Source organism: Mustelus asterias (assembly GCF_964213995.1).
Source record: "Mustelus asterias chromosome X unlocalized genomic scaffold, sMusAst1.hap1.1 SUPER_X_unloc_3, whole genome shotgun sequence".
In the NCBI taxonomy this organism is placed as follows: Eukaryota; Metazoa; Chordata; class Chondrichthyes; order Carcharhiniformes; family Triakidae; genus Mustelus; species Mustelus asterias.
The window spans coordinates 373,237-392,517 of record NW_027595348.1 but is presented as its reverse complement, the minus strand read 5'-3'; the positions used below and the strand labels follow the sequence as shown (position 1 = coordinate 392,517).

The 19,281-nt window shown below is 48.6% G+C and overlaps 1 protein-coding gene across 1 annotated transcript in view; it reads right to left on the bottom strand.

Moving 5' to 3' along the window:
* Nucleotides 1–19,281, bottom strand: part of spryd3 (SPRY domain containing 3) — a gene marked incomplete at its 3' end in the record, with an annotated part of 286,555 nt that overhangs the window by 23,597 nt on the left and 243,677 nt on the right. Inside the window, exon 8 of the mRNA XM_078208993.1 lies at nucleotides 10,056–10,113. Within this exon, the coding sequence (XP_078065119.1) occupies nucleotides 10,056–10,113 (58 nt within the window). The remainder of the gene's footprint in view (nucleotides 1–10,055; nucleotides 10,114–19,281) is intronic.

Here is a 19,281-nt window from a genome sequence, read left to right as displayed (position 1 = left end):
TCATGCTGCCAGGGTCACGTTCAACCAAACTTTTGGATCAAGAAAGTTGGTGGCCAGATAAAAGCCTCTGGCAGGCTGGACTCTGGCAAAGGACTGTATATGTAGGACTACCAGTGTTTGTCCCCATCAAACACTCCCAGGACAGGTACAGCACGGGGTTAGGTACAGAGTAAAGCTCCCTCTACACTGTTCCCATCAAACACTCCCAGGACAGGTACAGCACGGGGTTAGATACAGAGTAAAGCTCCCTCTACACTGTCCCCATCAAACACTCCCAGGACAGGTACAGCATGGGGTTAGATACAGAGTAAAGCTCCCTCTACACTGTCCCCATCAAACACTCCCAGGACAGGTACAGCACGGGGTTAGATACAGAGTAAAGCTCCCTCTGCACTGTCCCCATCAAACACTCCCAGGACAGGTACAGCACGGGGTTAGATACAGAGTAAAGCTCCCTCTGCACTGTCCCCATCAAACACACCCAGGACAGGTACAGCATGGGGTTAGATACAGAGTAAAGCTCCCTCTGCACTGTCCCCCATCAAACACTCCCAGGACAGGTACAGCACGGGGGTTAGATACAGAGTAAAGCTCCCTCTACACTGTCCCCATCAAACACTCCCAGGACAGGTACAGCACGGGGTTAGATACAGAGTAAAGCTCCCTCTACACTGTCCCCATCAAACACTCCCAGGACAGATACAGCACGGGGTTAGATACAGAGTAAAGCTCCCTCGACACTGTCCCCATCAAACACTCCCAGGACAGGTACAGCACGGGGTTAGATACAGAGTAAAGCTCCCTCTGCACTGTCCCCATCAAACACACCCAGGACAGGTACAGCATGGGGTTAGATACAGAGTAAAGCTCCCTCTGCACTGGCCCCCATCAAACACTCCCAGGACAGGTACAGCACGGGGGTTAGATACAGAGTAAAGCTCCCTCTACACTGTCCCCATCAAACACTCCCAGGACAGGTACAGCACGGGGTTAGATACAGAGTAAAGCTCCCTCTACACTGTCCCCATCAAACACTCCCAGGACAGGTACAGCACGGGGTTAGATACAGAGTAAAGCTCCCTCTACACTGTCCCCCATCAAACACTCCCAGGACAGATACAGCACGGGGTTAGATACAGAGATTAAGGACACGTTTAAAGCCCCAGATTGCAGAGAGCAGCATTAAACTTAGACTGCCTGTTTGGAACTGAATGTCAATGTGAAGAGTGGCTGAGATTAACAATGCTGATGGCAACTGGAGAGGGTCAGAGCTGCTCTAACTGTGGTAAACTCGACAGTGGTTAGCGCTGCTGCCTCACAGCGCCAGGAACCCCGGGTTCGATTCCCGGCTTGGGTCACTGTCTGTGTGGAGTTTCCACGTTCTCCCTGTATCTGCGTGGGTTTCCTCCGGGTGCTCCGGTTTCCTCCCACAGTCTGAAAGACATGCATTGACCAGAACAAGCGCCGGACTGTAGCGACTAGGGGAATTTCACAGTAACTTCATTGCAGTGTTAATGTAAGCCTTACTTGTGACTAATAAATAAACTTTATGTTTATCTTATCCTTAAGTTCCTGTGAAAACCGCCTAGTCGCCACACTCCGGCGCCTGTTCGGGTCCACTGAGGGAGAATTTAGCATGGCTAATGCACGTAATCAGCACGTCTTTTGGACTGTGGGAGGAAACCGGAGCACCCGGAGGAAACCCACGCAGACACGGAGAGAACACGCAGACTCCACACAGACTGTGACCCAAGCCGGGAATCGAACCTGGGTCCCTGGCGCTGTGAGGCAGCAGCGCTAACCAGCGTGCCACCAGTTCTCTTCAGGTATATGCTCAACTACGTTTGGAATGTTGCTTTGAAATCGGATTGCACCGTCAGGAAGTGTTTTCCAGATCGCACGAAGCTCCGCTATTCTGAGGTACTGCAGGAGCTGGAGAGGTTTTTAATCCAGTTTCCTCTTTGCTACACTGAATGCTGGAACTTCCACAATTCTCCACATCTACAACTAAATTCCACCTCAAATATTTTTTCTTCAGAAAAGGGCATGGTCTTGTACAGGAAAAGTAAACACTGTGTTGCTGGCTAAAATGCATCTCTGGCATTTAGTTCCAAATTCAAATTTCAAAATGCCCTGGCCAATAATTATATCTCAATCAGCATCATTCAAAAACAAATGATCTGGTCATTAGCGGATAGTTTCTTGAGAGTCTGCTGTGCACAAATTGGCTGCTGCATCTCCACATCATCATTTCCGACCATACAGCACTGACTGTACTGAGTTGGCTGTGAAGTCCTTTCGGACTTCTTGTGGCTGTGAAAGTGCTGTACAAATTTCCTGTCTGTGAAATCCATAGAATCCCAACAGTGCTGATGGAGGCCATTTGACCAATCAAGTCTGCACTGATTTTCCAACAGAGCATCTTACCCAGGCCCACCCCTCCGCCATATACCTGTAACTCCGCACATTTTAGCATGGCCAATCCCCCTAACCCGCACATCTTTGGACTGTGGGTGGAAACCGGAGCACCCGGAGGAAACCCACGCAGACACGGGGAGAATGTGCAAACTCCACACAGACAGTGACCCAAGCCGGCAATCGAACCCAGGTCCCTGGCACTGTGAGGCAGCAATGCTAACCTCACTAAGAAAGTTCTGTTACCCTCTTGTTCTTTTGCCAATCATCTTTTAAGTGGGAAGTAATTCTTTGCTGCTTTGTTTCCTTAGCATTGCTAAATTTGGCCTTTGCACAATCAGCTGTGACATGCCTCATTACAGAAAGGACGTGGAAGCCATAGAAAGGGTGCAGAGGAGATTTACAAGGATGTTGCCTGGATTGGGTGGCATGCCTTATGAGGATAGGCTGAGGGAGCTCGGTCTTTTCTCCTTGGAGAGACGAAGGATGAGAGGTGACCTGATAGAGGTGTACAAGATGTTGAGAGGTACAGATCGGGTGGATTCTCGGTGGCTTTTTCCCAGGGCTGAAATGTCTGCTCCGAGAGGACACAGGTTTAATGTGTTGGGGAGTAGGTACAGAGGAGATGTCAGGGGTAAGTTTTTCACACAGAGGGTGGTGGGCGAGTGGAATCAGCTGCCGTCAGTGGTGGTGGAGGCAAACTCAATAGGGTCTTTTAAGAGACTTCTGGATGAGTACATGGAGCTTAATAGGATGGAGGGTTATCGGTAAGTCTATTTATAAGCCTAGGTAGGTAGGGACACGACCGGCGCAACTTGTGGGCCGAAGGGCCTGTTTGTGCTGTAGTTTTTCTATGTTCTATGCCGTATGGATCTCAAACTACCAGTTCTAGATCAGACAAACTTTTAAGAGACTCCTGGATGAGTACATGGGACTTAATAGGATGGGGGGGTTATAGATAGGCCTAGAAGGTAGGGATATGTTCAGCACAACTTGTGGGGCCGAAGGGCCTGTTTGTGCTGTAGTTTTTCTATGTTTCTAATAGGGTCATTCCAAAGGCCAGGACCATGTGCTGAGGGATGCACTAAAGCTTGGGCCAGCCACTGTATGGGTGCAACGGGGAAAGCTTTCTGTCTAAGACCTTTCGGTCATGGTGAACTGAGGCAAGGGGAATTGTATAGAATCCCCCTTGGGCCATATGACTGACAATGAATAAATGTGAATACAACTTGATCAACGTTGACAACTTAAATACTATCGCACCATTCATGCCATCTGTTTTGTAATAACTGTGATGTTTCTTTGATTGTATTGAAGCACCTCAGAGTGAAATGTGATGGATGTAGAAAACCGGAATATTATTGGAGAGTGTGTGGTGGCCATTTTGAAATGTTTGGAATGTCCTTTCAGATACTTTAGGAATAAAGTATGTTTATGTCAAAAAAAAATTGATGCGATCTGCTAATCAACCTGTTTCTATGGCAGCACAGTGGTTAGCACTGCTGCCTCAGAGCGCCAGGGACCCGGGTTCGATTCCCGGCTTGGGTCACTGTCTGTGTGGAGTTTGCACATTCTCCCCGTGTCTGCGTGGGTTTCCTCTGGGTGCTCCCTCCCACAGTCCGAAAGACGTGCTGGTTAGGTGCATTGGCCACCAGTGCAGATGGGCTGAATGGCCTCCAGCACTGTCAGGGTTCTATGGTTATCTGTACTATCCCTCCTCTCAAAGATATCACATTCCAGTAGATAGATTTTTCTCTCTTCTCCAGCTTGCTGCCAAGTTTGTGTTAATGATTTAGGACTGGTTCATCCAGTAAATGAATTTGAGATGGGAGTTCCTGTTCCACTTATTACCCTATCCTGACAAAGAAAATATTGAAGCAAAGGCCTGCAGATGCTGAGAATCTGAAACAAAACCCAGAAAGTGCTGCAAATACCCAGCAGGTCAGTCAGTATCTGTGGAGAGAGAAACAGACCCGGGATTATTCATTCAGTTCCTTTCGCTCCGAGATAGTGCCACACCTGCAGAGTGTTTCCAACATTTTCTGCTTTGATTGAAGCTCTCGCTAAATTATCAGGCAGTCAGCTGTTCAAATCAGGCTTATTTCTTCCTCATGTAATGGTCGAGTGGTAAAAGATTAAACAGTGGAAAATTGCGGAGCTAACGACATGTTTTTAGCTGAGTAACAATGGCCACAGGGCTGGTGAGTCTGTTCTTGCTAACTCCGAACAAAGTAAAATCTCCGCAGGTCTTAATCTCCCATAATGGTGTGAATGGCCAAAGCATTAGCAGTCCCAACACAACAGTTTCAACAAAGAGGGCAGCAGTTGGTTAACCCATGTCTCCAAAAATGAAAGGAATCCTGACTTCAATTAAAGCTCAACATTCCAGCCATCGTGTGTCCAACATTGAAGTGTGTCACATGGCCTCCCCCAAGCTGCATTGTGATATCGTCTTTTGGATTTGAATTCCAGCAGTTCCTCCTGTCTGACATCCAAAGGAAGAGAACTCCAGGCAACAACCTGCGCTGTCTATCATCAAGTCGGTGGCAGCAGAAAGAATCTGACCCTCATCAAACCTGCCAATGGCCGGAACCATGGAACTCGTGCCTTCAGACTAACTCACTCTACATGCCTTCCCCCACCGTAGAAGTCTCACTGAAAAAGATGGGGGCATTCTACAATCAGAAGGAACATTCCAGGTGACATCTGATTCTTGGCTCTGGGCACATGTAAAACCCACATTTGTATTTTATTGTGGTCGAGCTCTGAATCCTTCTCCTTTTACCTTATTCCCCATTTATTGTGAGAGTGTAAAAAAGAGGTGGACATCACAAAACTGCCTTTGCGCATGTGCATGTCTGTTTGTGTCTACGTGTGCACATGTCTGTGTGCATGTCAATGTGTGTGCATGCATGTCTGCAAGCATGATTGTCAATGTGTGCCTGTGTGGGTGCATCAGCACATTCACACATCTACACACATACATGCCAGCGTGCGTCAATGTGTGCACGTGTGTACACATGCCTGCATGTGTACGTGTCTGCGTGTACATGTGGGGACCCCACGCACCCCGGACATTCTCTCTTCCATCTCCTTCCGTCAGGAAAAAGATACAAAAGTCTGAAGTCACATACCAGCCGACTCAAGAACAGCTTCTTCCCTGCTGCTGTCAGACTTTTGAATGTACCGACCTTGCATTAAGTTGATCTTTCTCTACACCCTAGCTATGACTGTAACACTACATTCTGCACTCTCTCCTTTCCTTCTCTATGAACGGTATGCTTTGTCTGTGGCGCGCAAGAAACAATACTTTTCACTGTATCCCAATACATGTGACAATAATAAATCAAATCAAAAAAGTGTGTGCGTGTGTCTGCGTGCGCGCATTTGTGGCAATGTGGGTACACATCTGAGTACTTGGCTACATGTGTGCATGTGTCAGTGTGCACGTGTGTGTGTATATATAAATGTCTGATGTCTGCGTGTGTACGTGTCAGTGTGCGCGCATGGGTGTCTGCATACATGCACGTCTGCATGCGCGCGCATCTGCATGTGTGCATATCAATGTGTGCCTGTTTGTGTGCGTTTCAATGTGTGTGCATGCGTGTCAACATGTTTGCGTGTCTGTGTGTACACGTCTGCATGTGTACGTGTCTGCATGTGTGTGTAACAAATAAACCAATCCTTTTTCTTACATCTAACCTAGAGTTTCATTTGCAAGTTATTAACATACATAGAAACTACAGGCAGGAGTAGGTCATTCAGATCTTTGAGCCTGCTCCACCATTCATTTTGATCATCGAATTCAATATCCTGATCCCACCTTCGCCCCATATCCCTTGATCCCTTTAGCTCCAAGGGCTATATCTAATTTCTTCTTGAAATCAGACAATGTTTTGGCCTCAAATACTTTCTGTGGGAGTGAATTTCACACATTCACCACCCTCTCGGTAAAGGAATTTCTCCTCACCTCAGTCCTAAAAGGTTTCTGAATCTACCCTGTCTAACCCTGTTAGAATTTTATAAGTTTCTATGAGATCCCCTCACTCTTCTAAACTCCAGTGAATATAATCCTAACCCACTTAGTCTCTCCTCATATGACAGACCTGCCATCCCAGGAATCAGCCTGCTAAAGACGATTAGAACATTTTCAAGTTTAAGGGCTGGGGAAAATAAAGGGGGAAATCAGGATCAACAAGCACCTGTTTCGGGCCGGGTAGAGAGTGGGGAACTCAGGGCAGTTTAAATTGACCAACCCCCTCCGTCCTCTTCCCCCCCACCCCCAGCCAGTCTGTGACACTCGGGTGAGCTTATTGCTGATCTTTGATGTGGTAACATCATGCAGAATTAGATTTGGATATCCTGAAGGATATTGCTACTATGTTGACTGACAGCAAAACTATTTGAATTTCAATCTTCTGACTTTGGGACAGACACGCTAACAGCGGTTGTGCCACCCATTTTTTTGGTCATTCTCTCAACCCAGTGTGTTCATCAACTTCCCTCCCAGCCTCTTCACATCCTTTTCCTTGGATTGGAATTTTTGTCCCGAGTGAAACCCACTGCCAGGATTGCATCTGCATACATCCTCCCATCTGTCCACATCCAGCTGCAGCGAGTGTTTGGAAATGTTTCTCTGCTCACTATGGAAACCAGCAGAATACAATTAAAGAGCCAGCTCAGTGCGTAGCGGGTGGGAACAGATTTCACACTTCCTTGCTGCACAGCACGAAAGCCTTGTCGCAACAACAGCTATTGCAAAAGAATTCAACACACTGGGCAGCAAAGAGCTCCCACAACCTGGCACACAACAGAGATCAGACAGTCTCATTAACATCGAAAAGGTGATGGAAACCTCAAGCAGCTCCACATGTTTCAGCTGGTAATTATGACAAATGCATGTCAGATCAGCTTAGCCCTAACCTGAACTGTAATTCATTTGCACAGCATTGCTGTCACCTGGGATTCACTTCACTAAAGACCTTTCCACACTTTCAGGCATTTAGTTCTCAAAAGCTCACCTCATGGTACACTGTAAAACCAAACTCGTGAGTTTGACTTTTATTTTGAAGGAGAATTAAACGATCGTCTAGAAAACTGGACGGTTTCTGCGGAACATTCTCTTTTTGATTTCCCTCCTTGACGTTCTCTCTGCACTCACTTATTTAAAGAGTCTGAGAGAATTCAGCTTATAGGGCAACTTTCATCTCTGCGATTCCCTGTCTGTTCCTTCTCTCAATCTCAGGAAGGAAGGACAGGCTCACATTGAGACAGCGCCTTTCAGAACCTCAGCATGTCCCAAAGTGCTTTCCAGCCAGTTAAGTATTGTTTTGTAGTATAGTCACTGTTGCAAACTATGCATAGGCCTCATGGTCAAGAGGTAAATGAGCAGATATAATTTGTTTCAGTGATGTTGGTTTGCAGAGCAATATTGATCATTACATTGAAGAGAATTCCCATTCTTCTTTCAAATTGTTTGTGCGATCATTTCAATCCACCTGACAGCGCAGGACGGCTTAACATTTCACCTGACAGACGGCGCCTGTGACAGTGCAGCACTCCCTCAGTACTGCACCAAAGTGTTATTCGCTTACGTTCAACAATCAAGCCAAGCTTTCTCATCCTGAACCCAACATCTTTTTTTTCCAGTTTCTACCCTCCCCCCCCCATCTCCCCTCAAGTCCACTCTAAGCTCTTGTCCACGAGATCCACCTCTTGTGCTCTCTTGACCCTATTCCCCCTCAACCGCTATCCTCAGTTACGGCATTCTGCTGTTTGAAATCTGCCGTCAGCACACCAACATCCTCCTCGCCCCCACCCCTCCCAAAGAGAACATCCCCTGCCCCTCCCAACCTTACAATCTACCATCTCCCTCTCCAAACTCTGTACCCCTCCATCGAGCACACGGTCACCTCCCAAGACAGCCCCGACTTTCTCGCAACTCCACGTTTGAATCCCTCCAATCAGGTTTCCACTCCGCCGACAACCCTCATCAGAGTCACGAACATATTCCTTCCCCTCTCCTCTTTGGCAGCCTAGGGCACAGTTCACCCCCTCCATGGCAATAAATCAGCAAAGCCAGTGACCGCAACAAATCTCCATCAAAACCATCACCCAATATAAATCAACTGCTCAAAAAGCTGGACTGGTTTACAAAACTATTAAATATATTTACAGAGCTAGTGTGGTTCTGATTTGCAACCTTATTTACTCTACTTGAGTGGCCACTATAATTATGTATTCAAACAGTTACTTAGATGCCTTGCTATCTAATGGAAAGTAAACTCACTGGCTATTTTAAACTTAAAACAAGATCCAATCTGATGCGCTACTAATTTCACAGCCTGGTGTGGAGAGACCAGAGTCAAAAATAATCAAGGTACGCTGTTCAATCCCTGGTACAATACTGACAAGAAAAAGAACCCCCTTGAAATTCTGAGGAGTTGGCAGTCAGCCATAAGGATGGTCTAAGGTGGGAAATAAAATAATCCACAATAATGGTAGAGAAGATGCTAAAAATGTAACAGCTGTGTTCACTGAATTCAATGCAATCAGCCTGACAGGGCTCCATGGATGCCTTTGAGGGGGCGCTCTTTGCAAACATATATTAGATGCAAAAGTGTGAATCTCTCAGATAATGGAACATGTGTGGAACTTTGCATTGCTTCCAATTTTCTTTGCCTTTTGTTGGTGACAGGAGCAATGGCAGAGAACGATGCTGTCAGGATCAGATCCTGGGAGCAGAACTGTGATTATCAAGTACAATTCACAAAAACGTCACAGGGAAATGGTACAAAAACAGAAACTGCTGGAGGAACTCAGCAGGTCTGACAGCAGCTGTGGAGAGAGAACAGAGCCAACGCGTCTGGATGACACTTCATTGTAGGGAAATTGTCCACTCTCTGGAAATTGATTTTTATTACACGTGGCATGGCTTGCACACACTTCCTTTTCACAAAACCAAATCTTTTTGTCATAATCAAATCCTGTGGCCACACTCGATGCTAAAACTGGTCCTGTTGTAATTCCAATCACTGAGCAGCTGGTGGCGCTGTGGTGCTCTCAGGCCTCCACCAGACATAAAGCTGGTTTTCCAACAGGATGCTGAACTTTTAAATGTATGATTTGGTATTTCCACTCATTCTGCTCCAGTACACTTGTTTTGAAAGTTCTCTCCCTGGGCCCATCCACGCTGCTTGATTGGCCCCCATCCACTCTCGTTACCTCACTTTCTTCTCAATTTGTCTTCCCCACCATCACGTCCCACCTTCTACATATTCAAACATGACACACCTCGATGTGTTACATCATGTCCCCATCTCCTCTTTAACACAGCTCTCATCAAATACTTTCCCTTTCCCACTCTCTGTACGCTCTGCATTACATGGGGAGATCGACTGACATGAAAAAAAACAGCGAAACGTGGGACAGTCAATGACATATGCAGTTTTAACCGGAGGATGGTAATGTCTGGGAAGAACAGAATTGGTCTGTATCAGTACAAAACAGGATGCAGTGTTAATATAGCAATGCAAGGGTGCAAAGGCCAGCTCCTGCGCTGGTCTCGACACAATCCAAGAGAATCATTTTGACAAACGCACGGCCAGGCTCCCAGCAATGCGAACAATTCAGCTTCATACCTGCATGATAGGCCACTGATCCTCGACTCCAACCTGGATGCCGGTTTTTTGGGTAGTCCTAAAAGAAGGAAATGAAAAGGAGTCAAATACTTTGCTGAGGGCTTTTCACTGGAGGGTTGTCCAACTCTCCAAACACCAATTCACAAACCCCAGGACTTGCATGCTCTCCAATGAGAATGAATGGCTTCATTAGAGATTGAATATTTAGATTTTGTGTGTGACAATTAAACCTGTTACAGTTTGAAAGGAAACCTTGTCAAAATGCTCTCATTCCTTCAAGTTATTCTTTTGTGTTAAGGCTACAAATGTTAGCAGCAAAAGTGGACCACTTTCCATTTCAAACACTCCCAGGACAGGTACAGCATGGGGTTAGATACAGAGTAAAGCTCCCTCTACACTGTCCCCATCAAACACTCCCAGGACAGGTACAGCATGGGGTTAGATACAGAGTAAAGCTCCCTCTACACTGTCCCCCATCAAACACTCCCAGGACAGGTACAGCACGGGGTTAAATACAGAGTAAAGCTCCCTCTACACTGTCCCCCATCAAACACTCCCAGGACAGGTACAGCACGGGGTTAGATACAGAGTAAAGCTACCTCTACACTGTCCCCACCAAACACTCCCAGGACAGGTACAGCATGGGGTTAGATACAGAGTAAAGCTTCCTCTACACTGACCCATCAAACACTCCCAGGACAGGTACAGCATGGGGTTAGATACAGAGTAAAGCTCCCTCTACACTGTCCCCCATCAAACACTCCCAGGACAGGTACAGCACGGGGTTAGATACAGAGTAAAGCTACCTCTACACTGTCCCCACCAAACACTCCCAGGCAGGTACAGCATGGGGTTAGATACAGAGTAAAGCTCCCTCTACACTGACCCATCAAACACTCCCGGGACAGGTACAGCACGGGGTTAGATACAGAGTAAAGCTCCCTCTACACTGTCCCCCATCAAACACTCCCAGGACAGGTACAGCACGGGGTTAGATACAGGGTAAAGCTACCTCTACACTGTCCCCATCAAACACTCCCAGGACAGGTACAGCACGGGGTTAGATACAGAGTAAAGCTCCCTCTACACTGTCCCCCATCAAACACTCCCAGGACAGGTACAGCATGGGGTTAGATACAGAGTAAAGCTCCCTCTACACTGTCCCCCATCAAACACTCCCAGGACAGGGACAGCACGGGGTTAGATACAGAGTAAAGCTCCCTCTACACTGTCCCCCATCAAACACTCCCAGGACAGGTACAGTACAGGGTTAGATACAGAGTAAAGCTCCCTCTACACTGTCCCCCATCAAACACTCCCAGGACAGGTACAGCACGGGGTTAGATACAGAGTAAAGCTCCCTCGACACTGTCCCCCATCAAACACTCCCAGGACAGGTACAGTACAGGGTTAGATACAGAGTAAAGCTCCCTTGACACTGTCCCCATTAAACACTCTCAGGTTCTCTGCTCAGATCTTGGAAGAATACTGTCTATAGGATGAACGTGAGAGTTTTCCTTTCCCCGAGCAGCAGCTGAATGCGATCAGTGGCATATTAAGGGTTCTTGAATACATTCATCCCCTCATGGTCCTTTGTGTCTTCCAGCACCTTGATTAAAGTTTTCATTCAAGTCTCGAAAGTCTTGGTTTCAATAAAAATGTTTGCCTGACAACAGGTCGACAGAAATTCCGAGCAATTCCGTGCATTCGGATACAGTTTGTAGAGTTCCGCCATTGTAATCTACGCAAGAACAGAACAGAAAGGTGCAAGGGCTGGTGGGCAGCGCACAGATTCCCTGCTTTTGTCCACAAGATTTCAAAAAAACCGGAGATTGAATTCTCAAAGCTTTATTTCAGGCAAGTGATGGCATTTCAATATATGAATTACTGCTTCTTTTCTCTTCTGAACTGCTTACAGAGACAACACCCACGATTAGAGCTGCTGTGGTTTCTTTGTTGATTGTTGGAAACCAAAACAGTTTAACAACAGAATTCTTTTCAGACACTCCCCGACATTCAGTTTATTTTAAAAAGAACTCCTTTGGACCACTTTTGAGGTTACAGGAAAGAAACACAGAATTAACATAGCACCTTTCACAACCTCAGGTTTTACTTTGCAGCCAATTGCTCCAGTGCAGCCACTGCAGTGGGGTCAAAACTGCAGCAGCCAATTTGCACACAGCAAGCTCCCAGGATAGCAAATGAAATAAATGACCAGATAATCTGTTGTCGTGAGGCTGAATGAAGGATAAATATTGATCAGCAGACTGGGGAGATCTACTCTCTTCCACTTCCATCGGGAAAAAGATACAAAAGTCTGAGGTCACGTACCAACCGACTCAAGAACAGCTTCTTCCCTGCTGCTTCAGACTTCTGAATGGACTTACCTTGCATTAAGCTGATCTTTCTCTACACCCTAGCTACGACTGTAACACTACATTCTGCACTCAGTCCTTTCCCTCTCTCGGAACGGTATGCTTTGTCTGTATAGCACGCAAGAAACAATACTTTTTATTGTATACTAATACATGTGACAATAATAAATCAAATTAAATATTAAGCTGATCTTTCTCTACACCCTAGCTGTAACTGTAACACTATATTCTGCACCCTCTCCGTTCCTTCTCCCCCATGTACTCTATGAACAGCATGCTTTGTCTGTACAGTGTGCAAGAAACAATACTTTTCATTGTATCCCAATACATGTGACAATAATAAATCAACAGTGCCTTGTGTTTACATCTCGTCTGAACATCAGATGAATTATGGATTGAGTATGGAGAGAGTACGGCTGGAAACATTTGTCATCTTGTGCTCATCAGGACAATTTGCAAGAATGCCAATGATGCAACGATGACCACCAAAACCACTGTCGATTGTCGTCAAAAGCCAACAGGTTAACAAATGTCCTTACCCGGCCTGGCCTACATGTGACTCCAGATTTGTTGATCCTTAATTGTCCTCTGAAATGGCCGAGCAATCCACTCAGTTCAAGGGCAATTCGGGATGGGCAATAAATGCTGGTCATGATGCGGAGATGCCGGCGTTGGACTGGGGTAAACACAGTAAGAAGTCTCACAACACCAGGTTAAAGTCCAACAGGTTTATCTGGTAGCACAAGCCACTAGCTTTCGGAGCGCTGCTCCTTCGTCAGGTGAGTGGGAGTTGTGTTCACAAACAGGGCATATAAAGACACAAACTCAATTTACAAAATAATGGTTGGAATGCGAGTCTTTACAGGTAATCAAGTCTTAACAATGTGAGTGGAGAGAGGGTTAAGCACAGGTTAAAGAGATGTGTATCATCTCCAGCAGGACAGTTAGTGAGATTTTGCAAGCCCAGGCAAGTCGTGGGGTTACAGATAGTGTGACATGAACCCAAGATCCCGGTTGAGGCCGTCCTCATGTGTGCGGAACCTGGCTATCAGTCCCATGTTTGCCTTCTGAGGAGGTCGGTGCGGTTTTTCGCTGTGGCGCGTTGGAACTGTTGATCAATGAGTCGAGCGCCATATCCTGTTCTTATGAGGGCATCTTTCAGCGTCTGGAGGTGTCTGTTGCGATCCTCCTCATCCGAGCAGATCCTGTGTATTCGGAGGGCTTGTCCGTAGGGGATGGCTTCTTTAACGTGTTTAGGGTGGAAGCTGGAGAAGTGGAGCATCGTGAGGTTATCCGTGGGCTTGCGGTACAGTGAGGTGCTGAGGTGACCGTCCTTGATGGAGATGCGTGTAGTCAAGAATGCAACCGATTCCAGAGAGTAGTCCATGGTGAGCCTGATGGTGGGATGAAACTTGTTGATGTCATCATAGAGTTGTTTCAGTGATTGTTCACCATGAGTCCAAAGGAAGAAAATGTCATCGATGTATCTAGTGTATAGCATCGGTTGAAGGTTCTGTGCGGTGAAGAGGTCTTGTTCGAACCTGTGCATGAAGATGTTGGCTGGCAGATTGAGGTGTGAATTTGTTCCCCATGGCTGTTCTGTGCGTCTGGAAGAAGAACTGGTTGTTGAAGGTGAAGACATTGTGGTCCAGGATGAAGCGGATGAGATGTAAAATTGCATCTGGAAACTGGCAGTTGTCGGCGCTGAGCACTGAGGCCGTTGCAGCAATGCCATCGTCGTGGGGGATGCTGGTGTAGAGCGCCGAGACATCCATTGTGACGAGGAGCGCTCCTGGTTCAACTGCTCCATGTGTGCCGAGTTTCTGTAGGAAGTCCGTCGTGTCGCGACAAAAGCTGGGGGTTCTTTGTACAATGGGTTTCAGGATGCCCTCGACATAGCCGGAGAGGTTCTCGCACAGGGTCCCATTGCCCGATACGATGGGACGGCCGGGTGTGTTTGCCTTGTGTATCTTCGGGAGGCAGTCGAGATCTCCAAAGCGGGGAGTACGTGGGATGAGAGCACGGAGGGTGCTCTGAAGGTCCGGATCAAAGGTCTTGATCCGTCTGTTGAGTTGACGGGTGTGTTCTTTGGTCGGATCTGCGGGTAACTGTCTGTAGTGTTCCTCGTTGTTCAGTTGTCGGTTGACTTCTTTGCAGTAATCCGTTCTGTTCAGTATGACGATGGCCCCTCCTTTGTCTGCTGGTTTGATGACAATGTTGCGGTTGGTCTTGAGAGCGTGGATGGCGTTGCGTTGTGCTTGGGTGATGTTCAGGGCTGTCTTGTGAGTGCGGCTGATGAACCTGGCATTGATGCACCTCCTGACGGCTTGGGCATACATGTCAAGTCAAGGGCAGCGGTCTTCCGGAGGAGTCCAATTCGACTCTTTCCTCTTCGGTTGCACTGCGGGTCTCTCTGTCGGCTGTTCCGGTTCATTAGCTGTCTCATTGTGTTCGCTGTTGGCCTCTTGGGGTTTGTGGAACAACTCCTGCAGCCTCATTCGCCTGATGAATTCCTCTCTGTCCGCTGCGAGACTGATGGGTCTATTTTGATGGTGGGGCAGAAATTGAGCCCTCGGCTGAGAACTTCGATTTCATCTGGTTGAAGTGTGTAGTCGGACAAGTTGACAATGGACTTCCCTGCAGTGGGACTGTTTTCTACTGTGGTACCGGGGGAGGCTTGGTTCCTGCTGGTGATGCCGAGTTTCTCAATTTTCCTGTTCTTGGTGTGCATGTCGATGGCGTAGTTCTTTTGTCTCGTCTGCTTGGCAGTGTCTCACAGCTGATTGGCGTCCTGAGCGCAAGTTGAGAATATGGATTCTATCTTGGTTTCCAGGTTGCGGCGTTTGCTGTAGAGTTGGTGTATGAGGTGGTTGAGGAGGGTGAGAGAGGTGCGACGGCAAAGTCTCTCAGCGTAGTCTGTGTTATAGGTTGACCTGAGTGGGTTCGTGATCCGTAGTCCTTTCGGTATCTTGTCTGCTTTCTTGCATCTTTGTAGAAACTTGATGTCTGTGTTGATATGCGCGATCTTCTTGGAGATCCTCTCCACTTGGAGCCGGCAGTTTGTGGTGTCGATGGCAGCCATGATGTGGAGATGCCGGCGCCAAGACAACGGATGAATGAACACCACTCGACAATCACCAGGCAAGACTGTTCTCTTCCAGTCGGGGAACACTTCAGCGGTCACGGGCATTCGGCCTCTGATCTTCGGGTAAGCGTTCTCCAAGGTGGCCTTCACAACACACGACAACGCAGAGTCGCTGAGCAGAGACTGATAGCCAAGTTCCACACACATGAGGGTGGCCTCAACTGGGATCTTGGGTTCATGTCACACTATCTGTAACCCCCACGACTTGCCTGGGCTTGCAAAATCTCACTAACTGTCCTGGCTTAACCTGTGCTTAACCCTCTCTCCACTCACATTGTCTGTACCTTTAAGACTTGATGACCTGTGAAGACTCGCATTCCGACCATTATTTTGTAAATTGAGTTTGTGAACTGAAATCCCACCCACCTGATGAAGGGACAGCCTGTTCTGAAAGCTAGTGGCTTGTGCTACCAAATAAACCCGTTGGACTTTAACCTGGTGTTGTGAGACTTCTTACAATAAATGCTGGCCCAGCCAGCTACACCCACAGTCCCTGAGTAAAATGGTGGAATGATTGGTAGAGGCATTGCCATGGCCGTGTCTACACAATGGATCGATGGTTGAACAATAGCCAGCCGTGAATAGCCTCCAAAAATATCTCAATTTGTAACCCCATTGTTACTTTAAGTCCCTTCAAAGGAAGGTGCTGCATTAGGTTTTAATGCCTTTCCAGAGGTAAGTTCAAATGCGTGTCTGTACAGAATCCAGGAAAAAAATTCACCTGACCTTCTGGACTCCATTTTGTCACGGTAAATTGCTCATATCCTAAAGAAAAATGCTCATCGTCTTCATATTTTCAGTCGCACGCAACGTGAGTGTGACAGGGCCACAAACAGTTAGGGTCCCATTGGAACTTCCCTCTCCTGCAAGGGTCTTTCATGGAATCCCTACAGTGCAGAATGAGGCCATTCAGCCCATCGAGTCTGCACCGACCACAATCCCACCCAGGCCCTATTCCTGTAACCCTGCTAGTCCCCAAACATGAAGGGGCAATTTAGCATAGCCAATCCACCTAACTCGCACATCTTTGGAGTGTGGGAGGAAACCGGAGTACCCGGAGGAAACCCACAAAGACACAGGGAGAAGGTGCAGACTCCAAACAGACAGTGACCCAAGCTGGGAATCGAACCCAGGTCCCTGGCGCTGTCAGGCAGCAGTGCTAACCACTGTGTCACCGTGCCGCTTCACGCTTTCATTCTTGTGTCAGACCTTGGACTAGATTGCTCCAAAGTCCACTCCTCTCAGTCCTACGCAATCCTAAAATTTACTCCAAGCATTACCGGATTCCGGGATACACTTTCCTAATCTCCTTCTGCACTCACAAACAACTTCTCAAGACTCAAACGCTTAAGACGGTATTCTTGAAGTGGACATCCTGACAGATGGAAATAATGGCCACATACAATTAGATACACACTGCAGAGTTTGGGACACCTTTGTTGTAGAATGGAAGGTCAGTAAGACTGACATTGGATGGACTGATGTTAGCAATGCCAAACAGGTAGAAAAGGTTTCAGTCATAGAATAACTTCAGTCAATCTTGCAGGAATAGAACATAAACAAAAGGTGATGCATAGCATGCAGTGTGAATTGCAACTTCATGTCAAACAGGATGACAGCACCTGTAAAAGGCCGAGTATATAACCGGGGAGATTGGATGGAGTGGGGAGCAACGGAGCGAAGTTTACTGCACAGATGCCTTGGAAGTTCAATCTTCCCAATTTTCAATGAGAGGATTTTACCGTCTTTCTTCAAGATGTGTAACACGAAGGCGAATGTGGCTGGATCCTCCTTTACACAATTCCTGCATGAGGCCATACAAAACCAACTCACGGTACTGTGCATTGAAAACAACAGAAAAACGCTCAGGAAACAGTGGCTGTGACTCATCTGTTGCATGAGGGGCATTAGGGGGATGTGCTGGGTGAAGGTGGGGTTTGGGGGGAGTTAGGGGTCTGAGTGGGGTTTTGGGGGGGGAGTTGGGGGTCTGAGTGGGGGTGAAAGGGGGGAGTTAGGGGTCTGAGTGGGGGTGAAGGGGGGGGTTATGGTCGGAGTGGGGGTGAAGGGGAGAGTTAGTGGTCTGAGTGGGGGTTTGGGGGAGTTAAGAGTCTGAGTGGGGGTGAAGGGGGAGTTAGGGGTCTGAGTGGGGGTTTGAGTGGAGTTAGGGGTCAGAGTGGGGGTTTGAGTGGAGTTAGGGGTCAGAGTGGGGGCGAAGAGGAGCGTGAGGGGTCTGAGTGGGGGTTTGGGGGGGAGTTAGGGGTCTGAGTGGGGGTTTGGGTGGAGTTAGGGGTCTGAGTGGGGGTAAAGGGGAGAGTGAGGGGTCTGAGTGAGGGTTTGGGGGTGGGGTTAGTGGTCTGAGTGGGGGTTTGGGGGTGGGGTTAGGGGTCTGAGTGGGGGTTTGGGGGCTGGGATTAGGGGTCTGAGTAGGGTTTGGGGGGGGTTAGGGTTCTGAGTGGAGGTGAAGGGGGGGTGGGGTCTGAGTGGGGGTTTGGGGGGGGGGTGAGTTAGGGGTCTGAGTGGGGGTGAAGGGAGAGTTCGGGGTCTGAGTGGGGCTTTGGGGGAGTGTTAGGGGTCTCAGTGGGGGTTTGGGGGGAGTTAAGGGTCTGAGTGGGGGTATGGGGGGGAAGAGTTGGGGTCTGAGTGAGGATTTGGGGTCTGAGTGGGGGTTGGGGGGGGAGTTAGGGGTCTGAGTCAGGGTTTGGGGGAGTTAGGGGTCTGAGTGAGGTTTGGGGGGGTGGGGGGGAGGTTAGGGGTCTGAGTGAGGTTTGGGGGGAGGGGGAGTTAGGGGTCTGAGTGAGGTTTGGGGGGGGGAGGTTAGGGGTCTGAGTGGGGGTTTGGGGGGAAGTTAGGGGTCTGAGTGAGGTTTGGGGGGGGGGGAGGTTAAGGGTCTGAGTGAGGTTTGGGGGGGGGGGAGGTTAGGGGTCTGAGTGAGGTTTGGGGGGGGGGAGGTTAGGGGTCTGAGTGGGGGTTTGGGGGATGTTAGGGCTCTGAGTGAGGTTTGGGGGGGGAGGTTAGGGGTCTGAGTGAGGTTTGGGGGGGGGGGGGAGAGTTAGGGGTCTGAGTGAGGTTTGGGGGGGGGAGGTTAGGGGTCTGAGTGGGGGTTTGGGGGAAGTTAGGGGTCTGAGTGAGGTTTGGGGGGGGGGGGGGAGGTTAGGGGTCTGAGTGAGGTTTGGGGGGGGGAGGTTAGGGGTCTGAGTGGGGGTTTGGGGGATGTTAGGGCTCTGAGTGGGGGTTTGGGGGGGGGGAGTTATGGGTCTGTGTGGGGGTTTGGGGCGGGTTAGTGGTCTGACCTCCGGGTATGGGGAGAGGGAGGGGGGGGTTAGCGCTCTGAGTGGGGGTATGGGGGGAGTCAGGGGTCTGAGTGGAGGTGAAGGGGAGAGTTAGGGGTCTGAATGGGGGTTTGGGGTGGAATTAGGGGTCTGAGTGGGGGCATGGGGCGGAGTTAGGGGTCAGAGTGGGGTTTGGGGGGAGTTAGGGGTCTGAGTGGGGTTTGGGGAGAGTTAGGGGTCTGAGTGGGGGTGAAGGGGGTGGAGTTAGGGGTCTGAGTGGGGGTGAAGGGGGGGGAGTTAGGGGTCTGAGTGGGGGTGAAGGGGGGGGAGTTAGGGGTCTGAGTGGGGGTGAAGGGGGGAGTTAGGGGTCTGAGTGGGGGTGAAGGGGGGGGAGTTAGGGGTCTGAGTGGGGGTTTGGGGGGAGTTAGGGGTCTGAG